General features: G+C 35.1%; 1 protein-coding gene across 3 annotated transcripts in view; it reads right to left on the bottom strand.

The window, feature by feature from the left end:
• Positions 1-3,502: 3,502 nt before the first annotated feature.
• LOC128025835 (gamma-aminobutyric acid receptor subunit pi-like) overlaps positions 3,503-9,842 on the bottom strand; it is a 44,827-nt gene continuing 38,487 nt past the window's right edge. For all 3 annotated transcript variants that reach the window (XM_052612380.1, XM_052612381.1, XM_052612379.1), the window contains 6 exons: positions 9,530-9,747; positions 8,426-8,508; positions 6,801-6,938; positions 5,850-6,002; positions 5,545-5,738; positions 3,503-4,027 (listed from right to left, as the gene is read on the bottom strand). In XM_052612380.1, the coding sequence (XP_052468340.1) occupies positions 3,668-4,027; positions 5,545-5,738; positions 5,850-6,002; positions 6,801-6,938; positions 8,426-8,508; positions 9,530-9,747 (1,146 nt within the window). In that variant the 3' untranslated portion in view covers positions 3,503-3,667. The remainder of the gene's footprint in view (positions 4,028-5,544; positions 5,739-5,849; positions 6,003-6,800; positions 6,939-8,425; positions 8,509-9,529; positions 9,748-9,842) is intronic.

The following is a 9,842-nucleotide window of genomic DNA, read 5'->3' as shown; positions in this document are numbered from 1 at the left end:
CACTATTTATTGACCCTCATGTTTCCAACGGCTCTCATACCTCGTTCACACTTGTGTTTAATTCAAATATGACATGTTGCACTGAATTAGACGTCAAGTAATGCTGCAAAACACAATTGTTTTGATAATCGATTAATCTAACGATTATTAGAAGGATTAATCGACTAATCGTCAAGTATTTCACTGATCAATCAGTAGACTTTGATCGATTATTCAGCTTTTGCAATTCGCTAAAATATTAAGTTATACCACACATATTCATATACATATAGAGCTGCTTGATAGCTGAAAATCAAGGTGTAATTCTAACTGAAAGCCACACTGAGACAGTCTACTGTATAAAGTGTTAAATAAATTAAGGCGACAGATAAACAACAAACGTGCACTTTGATCAGATGCTTACTTAACTGCTGTTTTCTCACCGCTGTCATTATTGCTGTGTTTATTTTGTTATTGAAAGGAAATGCACAGCATATATGTCACAGGTTTTCAATAGAAGTGAGGGTGAGTAAATGACATTGCTTTCCTCTTTGAACGAACTACATTTTTAGGATATCAACTTGTTAGGCCCTTTTTGATAATATTTTTACATTTACATTTAATCATTTAGCAGACGCTTTTATCCAATTTTTCTGATTTGTGCTGTTTCAACAACCCCTAGCTGATGATGATGAACACCCAAATCAAAAAAAAAGATTCTGACAGTTCCCAAAAAATGCTAAAAATCTCCCTTTTATTTATTTATTGGTGATAAAACCTACGTGAAGGATGAAGGTCAAATTCATCCTGCAGAGCACTAATGCTTTTTTATTTTCAGCCAAAACCCTTTGAGATTAATTATCTGCTTGAAGTCCCCTGAGATTCAATTTAATTTATTAATAATTTAATATTTCAGTAATTTAACAACACATTTGCATGTTCATGGTTTCTGATGTTGGTTAATAGTCACAAGACATGCAGGTAAACTAATATTAAAACATTTAGTGAGTGTTTTATTATTTTTTATTTTATTTTTTTCATACATTTTTATTTAACTTTTTTATTATTTAATTAATTGCTGTATTAGTTTGGGAAACTCTGCTCCACAAAATCTCCTTATCAAATCCATCATTATTTGCTATTTTGCTGTAACCTCTATTATATTAAAATTTACCAGCATTAAATGTTAACTATAAACAATATTTCAGAAAGGATATATTAGCTAGAACAGAAGCCTAAAACAACAACTAAATACTTGACTAATGCTTTAGATGAACATAATCCAGTAGCCCAAAAATCATCCACAGCCCAAATGATTTCAATGGAAACGTTGGCTGAATTTCAATTTCATGTTGATGTTAAAATATAGTCTGCTCATCCTCAGCCACATGTGAAGTCAAATACAGATTTCCAGTAATCTGACGTTAAAATTCAGTATATCTTTAGTTATCTAGAAGATTTAATCATGGGAGCCATTGTTGAGATCCAGGGTTGAATAGCCATCATCAGCCACTACAAACTTCCAACCTGACGCTGACGCTATCAGTGAGATTCATATATGGGAAATTACGAATACTGAACACGTCTCCTCGCTATGTTCAATGCCAGTTAATCTCTGTCAACAGCATCTGTAGCACATCAAAACTGGTAAATACAACGACTTTCAAAAAATAAACATATGGACGTTTTCCATACAGAAAAAGCGACTCACAGGGATTATGTTGCTAAATTTGCAAGAATGACAAATAATAATAGGGATTAAAAGAGTAATTAAAAAAGTTGACATTTTAGCTTTTAAATGGTGCACTGTTTTCTGCCATTGTAAGTGTTTAGTAAATGAAAAACTAAAAACATTTAGTAATGGAGATTAAAGCACAAAAGCTGACTAAAGATCTATAGTATTGGAATCATTCTGAATAATCAGCTGTCCATATCATTATTTGTATCTGTATCGGCAGATATCATTCTGAATAATCGTCTATCTGTATTGGCATGTATCATTCTTAAAAGTAAGCTATTTGTATTAGTATCTGTATTGGTACATATCAATCTGAATAATCGGCTGATAAGTATCGGTATTTGTATCGGTATCGGCAGATATCATTCTGAATAATCGGCTATCTGTATTAGTATCTGTACTGGCAGATATCATTCTGAAAAATAAGCTATTTGCATTAGTATCTGTATTGGTAGATATCATTCTGAATAATCGGCTATCTGTATTAGTATCTGTATTGGTAGATATCATTCTGAATAATCGGCTGATAAGTATCAGTATTTCTATCGGTATCGGCAGATATCATTCTGAATAATCGGCTATCTGTATTAGTATCTGTATTGGTAGATATCATTCTGAATAATCGGCTGATAAGTATCAGTATTTCTATCGGTATCGGCAGATATCATTCTGAATAATCGGCTATCTGTATTAGTATCTGTATTGGTAGATATCATTCTGAATAATCGGCTGATAAGTATCAGTATTTCTATCGGTATCGGCAGATATCATTCTGAATAATCGGCTATCTGTATTAGTATCTGTATTGGCAGATATCATTTTGAAAAATAAGCTATTTGTTTTACTATCTGTATTGGCAGAAATCATTCTAAAAATAAGCTATTTGCATTAGTATCTGTATTGGTAGATATCATTCTGAATAATCGGCTGATAAGTATCGGTATTTGTATCGGTATCGGCAGATATCATTCTGAATAATCAGCTATCTGTATTGGCAGATATCATTGTGAAAAATAAGCTATTTGTATTAGTATCTTTATTGGTAGATAATGAATAATCGGCTGATAAGTATCAGTATCGGTAGATATTATTCTGAATAATAAGCTATCGGTATCTGCAGATATCATTCGGAATAATCGGCTATCATTATTGGCAGATATCATTTGGAATAATTGACTATCAGTATTTGTATTGGCATATATTATTCTGAATAATCGGCTATTGGTATCAGCATATATCATTCTATACAGCATAACCGTATATTTGTATCAGCAGATATCATTCTGAATAATCCGCTATCTGTATCATCATAAATCATTCTGAATAATCGTATTGGCAGACATCATTCTGAATAACTGACTATTGGTATCAACAGATATTCTATATAATCGGATATTAGTATCAGCAGATATTAATCTATATAATTGACTATTATTATTTTCATCGGTACTGGCAGATATCATTCTGAATAATCGGCTCTTGGTATCTGCAGATATCGCTCTATATAATCGGATATTAGTATCAGCAGATATAATTCTAAATATTCGGTATCGGCAGAAATCATTCAGAATAATCGGTATTGGCAGATATCATTCTGAATAATTGACTATTGGTATCGGCAGATATTATTATATATAATCAAATATTGGTATAAGCAGATCTTATTCTGAATAATCGGCTATCGTTATCTGCAGATATCATTCTGAATAATCGGTACTGAGAGATATCATTCTGAATTATCTGTCACCGGTATCAGCAAATTTCATTATGAATAATTAGCATTCATAACGGCAAACATCATTCGGTTTATTGGTATCTGCTGAAAAATGTAGTATCGGTGCAACCCTAATTATTCTCCTTCTCTGTTGAGTCTCTACTGGTCTTTCAGACACACATGCCTACGCTATCATACTTACTAACACACAGAAATGATTCAGCATGATGCGCTGGTTAAAAGTACAGGTAGTATGTCCAGTATAGCAGATTAACGATGATAAACGACAGTGGGAAGGTTAACCGTGAGTAGTTGTCTATATAATGTGGGTTTTTCACATGACAGCAGTTGATGGATCTCAGGATCTTCCTCAGGACGGAGATGTTTTTGGCACAACGGCTAAAGAGCTCCGATGGGACCTCTGCGGTCTTGGGTTCACTGGTGGTCGGGCTGGAGGGTGTGAGGCCAGGCTCTCCAGCAGCGGTGGGCTTGGGTACTGGAGCGTCTTTACGTCGCTTTAGCCGTGAAGAATCACTGGCGATGGTGGTGACGATGCCGTTCATCTCCTCCTCGCACACATGTATGTGATGACCACACTGACAGAGAAAACACGGAGATGAGAGTAAACGAGCAAGGAAATTTAAAATGAGATGGTGTGGTCTGTTATTGGCTGTACATTTTTGAGAATAGAATTAACACAAAATTAATAGCCATGGCTCCTGACAATATATTGAGGTCTTGTGAAGCGAAATGATTGATTTGTGCAAGAAACATAATATTATTTACAACATTGTTACCTGTAATCCAGGGCCTCAGGCAAAGCGATATCTGGCTCTCAAACGAATCATTCTTTGGAGCCATTTTTTTTTTTTTTGTGACCTACTTGAACCAGTGCATCAAATCTTACTGAACCATCTGAAACAGTTTAAGGTTCAAGTTACTCATTTAAAACTCACTTTCAGATGCCCGACAGTCACTCCAACTGGAAATGAGCCGAAATAGCAGCATATCTGATCCTGTGATGAATGAATCATTCAGCGCTCCAGTTTCTCCAACAGTCACTGAACTTAGGAAACAGTTTTTGTAGTTTCTCTTGGTTAACAGTAAACAGTTGGGTGCGTCAAAACTTTCTTCAGCTAAATGAGGAAAAAACTGAAGTCGCTGCATTTGGAAACAAAGTTGGAAGTTCTCAAGGTAAATGCACACCTTGACTCTAGGGGTCAAACAACTAAAAATCAGGACTCTTGGTGTGATTCTGGAGATAGACCTTAGTTTCAATAGTCATGTCAAAGCAGTAGCTAAATCAGCATACTATCATCTCAAAAAAAAAATTTTGGATTGTTTTTAAAGTACGTTTGCTCATTTATAAATCAGTCAATGGCCTAGGACCAAAATACATTGCAGATATGCTAAATGAATATAAACCTAACAGAGCACTCAGATCATTAGGATCGAGTCAGTTAGAAATACCAAGGGTTCACACAAAACAAGGGGAATCTGCTTTTAGTTAGCCAGCTGATGGAATAATCTTCCAGAAGATATGAGATGTGCTAAAACACTAGCTACTTTAAATGTAGATTTAAATCTGTTTAGCTGTGCATTTATTGAATGAGCACTGTGTGATGTCCGAACTAATGTTGTAAATAATGTTCAGATTCTTACACCGACAGATCGTTTCGCTTCATAAAACCTCTATAAATCACCAGGAGACACAGGATTATAATTTTGCGTTCATTGATATGCTTTTTTATTCTCAAAGACGGGCAGCTGCTGACTTGCATTTTATGAATCCCCTACTACGGTTTCAGCTAGAAAAATATCTTCCTTATTGTTCGACTAAATAAAAAAGGTCACCTACATCTTGCATGGCCTGAGGGTGAGTGCATTTACATTTTGGGGTGAACTATCCCTTTAAGACTCAAAGTAAAATACATTAACATTTATGCATGCTATACTTTTTGTGTGTGTGTGTGTGTTCTACTGGGAATCGAACCCACAACCTTTTGCGCTGTTAACGCAATGCTCTACCACTGAGCCACAGAAACACAAGGGACATATTGAACACAAGGAGAGTATGAGCAATAACACTATGATGATGGTAATCCTCTCTTACCATGAGTGCGTTGTTGTAGTCGGGGTGCTGTAGCGTGCAGAAGTGGGCCACAGCGTACTCTATCAGCGCCCCGAAGATGAAGCTGAAGCAGATGCCCAGGTACACATCAATGGCCTTGATGAAGCAGTTGGCGTTGGGCAGAGACGTCCGTGCGCCCATCATCAGCGTGGTCATTGTCAGGACGGTCGTCACGCCTTAAACATGTACCAATAACACACATGCTCAGTTGAAACGCTCATCTGCCCAGCTCTAAACTGAAATCAGCTAGAATACTATGTGGTCATCAAGGGTTTGGTTGCTCATACCAATGCAGATGCGAGCGGGGACGGATGATTGGCTGATCCAGAAAGAGACCCAGGACAGCACCACCAGCAGACTGGACGGCACGTACGTCTCCAGGATGAAGTATAGGATGCTCCTCTTCAGCTCGAAATGAAAGATCAGCTTGGGATAATTGCCTGGGAAGAGAATCAGAGAGTCCTTTCGTGGGGATATAAAACATTGATGCTGTGCGTCCAAGTAAAAAGACTATCAATCAGAAATTAAGAAGCTATTGGAGTGGTTTTTATGGCTACATGCACACTGTAAAGTTTCAGGAGTGACAACCGTATTATTATTGGTATTACAGTTTCATGTGTGAATCTAACAGAACTCATCGTCAAAACTGTGATGATTGACACCATTGCAACGTTTCGCCATCTCACGTTTTCAGTATTTGCTATTTCAACCAAAGTTATAACACATCGATCACATCGACATTGTTTGGCGATTTTATCTAAAGGCGTCCTCTTTTCCTTGTGTTTTAAGGGCTACTTAGCAGAGTGTGCTCTTGAAGGGTTGCCATGTCCACTTATTATAAGCGACCCTTATTAACTGTCTTTGGGCTTGGTTCATTAAGCGATCCAATTTACAGAGTTAATAAGACCTCTCAATATCTTGGCATGTGACTTATTTCCAAGATAAGGCATCTGGATTTGATTTTATCATGAGTTTGTGCTTATTTGATGTTTTTTCTAGGAAGATCTGGCAACACTAATGAATCAAAACATCCCGTGATATCTTACACAGCACGAACAGAAAACACACAACTCTGATACACGTTTAAATGCGTCATTAACAAGAAGTTGCACTTTGCAATCTGCCATAAACATGAAACACGGTCAATTCTGTGCCATTTCTGAAGAAACCGGTATTATTATCAGGTATCTTTTAATAAGTGCTCCACAGACGTTAGGAGTGTTTGTGGTGTTGTGTACCTGTCTCATATACGGCCTCGGACACTGAGGTGTAATGATCTTCTACGGTGAACTGAGCCAGTTTCAGCGTGTCCAAACCGCTCACAGAGTCATTCCCACGAGTCCAGTAAAACATCACATCATTGATGTTATAACCCCCTGCGAACAGACACACACAGATCCACACAAGCACTCTCAATACTGACATTATCAGTCTGGGACGCATTCAGACACGGGAAATAATTCAGTCAAGGCTGCACTTATCTGGTCAAAAATACAGTAAAAATTCTGAAATATTTGTACAATTTAAAACAGCTGTTTTCTATATGAATATATAGTAAAGTGTAATTTATTTCTGTGATGCTCCGCTGTATTTTCAGCATCATTCCTCCAGTCTTCAGTGTCACATGATCTTCAGAAATCATGAAAATATGACGATCTACTGCTCAAGAGACATTTCTGATTATTATCAATGTTCAGAACAGTTGAATATAAAGTTCATAAGAACAGCATTTATTTGAAATAGAAATCTTTTGCAATTAAAGAAATTATAAATGTCTTAACTGTAACTTTTTGATGAATTTAATGCATCCTTGATGAATACAAATTAATCAATTCTCACATTTACTTTGATCTGTGAAAACAAAAATTCACTTACTGATGCTACAGCAAACATTTAAGACTTGAAGTACTATGTTTTTGCACTTTCATGCAAAAAATAATAATAATAGCAACAGATTAAATAATATAATGTAAATGCTTAAACATTGAATGTATTTTTGAAAAAGAGAAGGTGATCTGAAATGGGACACACTGTGAAGAAATTGTGAATGCAGTTTATTTCATTTATATAAAAATATTTCGATGTGTAGTGGACTATATCAGATAAATGGCCACATGTATTAGTGTGTAATGTGTCCTTTAGGTGGCGCTGTGGGACAGTAATCAGATACTGTTTATATTGTGCAAATAATGTTCTCTAGAAACCTGTGCAAAATTACAATTTGGGCACAACTGTCATGAAAATATCACAATGCAAAACAAAAAAGTATCTTAAAGTTCCTGCAGTTTGTGCATGTAAAATGCATCAAGAAATCTTATTCTGTCTTTTTATTTTTAGAGTGCAATACGACCCAGACATTTCTTAAAATTCACCCATGAGTGAAGCTTTCTGTCGTTTCATTAGACAAAGACTTCAGAAGCTCCTCTAAGCCTCCTACTCTTTATATAAACACGAGCAGAAGACGTGAAAGAGATCCACATCCAGACAAACAAACTCACAGAAGAACAGCGGACGGGCGGAGAGATGAAGAGAAAGATAAACTCAGCACTCAGCAAATCAAGGAAATTGACCTGAATCTAGACGCCGTCACACACACATCTTTCTGTCTGTCTGTAATATGTATTTATATTAATGATCTTATGCAACTACACATCAGAGATCTGAATTGCATGCATAATGCAAGGAAAGAAAGCAGGCGTAATGTGGTGTGTTTGTGCTGAAGCACAGCATGCTCTTATGAAATATGAAACAGCGTGAACATTGTGTGAGGACAGATGTCACAAACAAGAGCACAGAAATGTCAGCTTGTTGCCTGAGCAACACTTTGGGGAAGCAGAAGCTGGAAATGTGTGTGTGTTCTTACAGCTCTCCAGTTGTAAGGTGCACGTCTGTTTGTCCATGGGATATTTGGTCAGATCCATGTTACAGGCCACAGTCGTGGTGATCCTACAGAGAGAAACACTCATATCTTCTGATATCTTCTGATATTTCATGAATGGTAAAGAGGCACAGGATGCAAAACTTCCCATCTGTAATCAGTATTTTAGTCTTGTTTCCAGGAGAAATATCTAAATGTCCTTAAACCAAGAAGTGTTTAAAAAACTTAAAGTTTTTCTGTGCTTGTACATAGAGACGCACAATTTTGGCAATATGTTTTGATTCTATATGACTATGTAATAACAACAACAATATAATTAAATATTATTATATTTGTATTATTAAATTATTTTAATGTTTTCCTATTATTATTATTATTATTTATAATAATAATAATTTACAATTATTATTTTTTTATGTATCAATACTACTGCTACTAATAATAATAATAACAAATGATACATATCTATTTATGTTACCATTATTATTAATAATGTTAATAATAATAATAATAATAATAATAATAATAATATTTATTTATTTGTTATTTTTTATTATTGTTTCTTATTATTTCTAAAAAAAATGCCCAACTTTATATCTTTATTTAATTCTCATCCTTTCCGTTTTAATAATATGCAAAACTGACTTATTTCGATTTTTTTCTTTTTCTTCTTCTTAAAAAAAAAAATAAAAAAAAAAAAAAAAAAAATAATAATAATAATAATAATAATAATTAGTAGTAGTAGTAGTAGTAAATATTGTAAATATTTTTTATTTAATATTATTGCTATTAATAATAATTATTTTTATAAACATTATGTACTTTTAATTATTTATTGTTATTTTTATTTTCATTTATTTTCACTATTAATAATTAATAATGTAAAAAATGCAGTAATAATAATAAATTATTATAGTTATGTATTATTAAAATTATATATATATAATTGTTATTATTATTATTATTATTATTAATATTGAAAAAAATACATAGATTACTAACTGAAATCAGACTTGTTAACACATCAAGAGATCACAATGGTCACATTTACAGCTACATATCTGTGCTATAGACCGGATGAAGCCTGACCGGAGCGCATAGAGAACCGTTCCGTTGGGAAAGATCCGGATCAGTCGGTTCTCCACAGTGATGTCGTGGAGGAAGGACTTCTTGGAGTCCACTATGAAGGTGTCTGGGACCCACAGCAGCTCCACCAGTCGCCCGTCCAGACTCAAGCTCTTATTGCCTTTAAACACCAGCCTCTCGTCCGTCCAGCGCTGACGGAGGAAGATCGTAGCCGTGTAGTCCTGACCAATCAACAACAGCACAGCATCCACAATCACTGAGCAATCATACAAATATACACTTCACATTTTACATGAACTGTGTGAGATGAGCCCAA

This window comes from Carassius gibelio, chromosome A13 (assembly GCF_023724105.1).
Source record: "Carassius gibelio isolate Cgi1373 ecotype wild population from Czech Republic chromosome A13, carGib1.2-hapl.c, whole genome shotgun sequence".
In the NCBI taxonomy this organism is placed as follows: Eukaryota; Metazoa; Chordata; class Actinopteri; order Cypriniformes; family Cyprinidae; genus Carassius; species Carassius gibelio.
The sequence above is the reverse complement of the archived record's forward strand: the minus strand, read 5'-3'. Positions and strand labels throughout refer to the sequence as shown.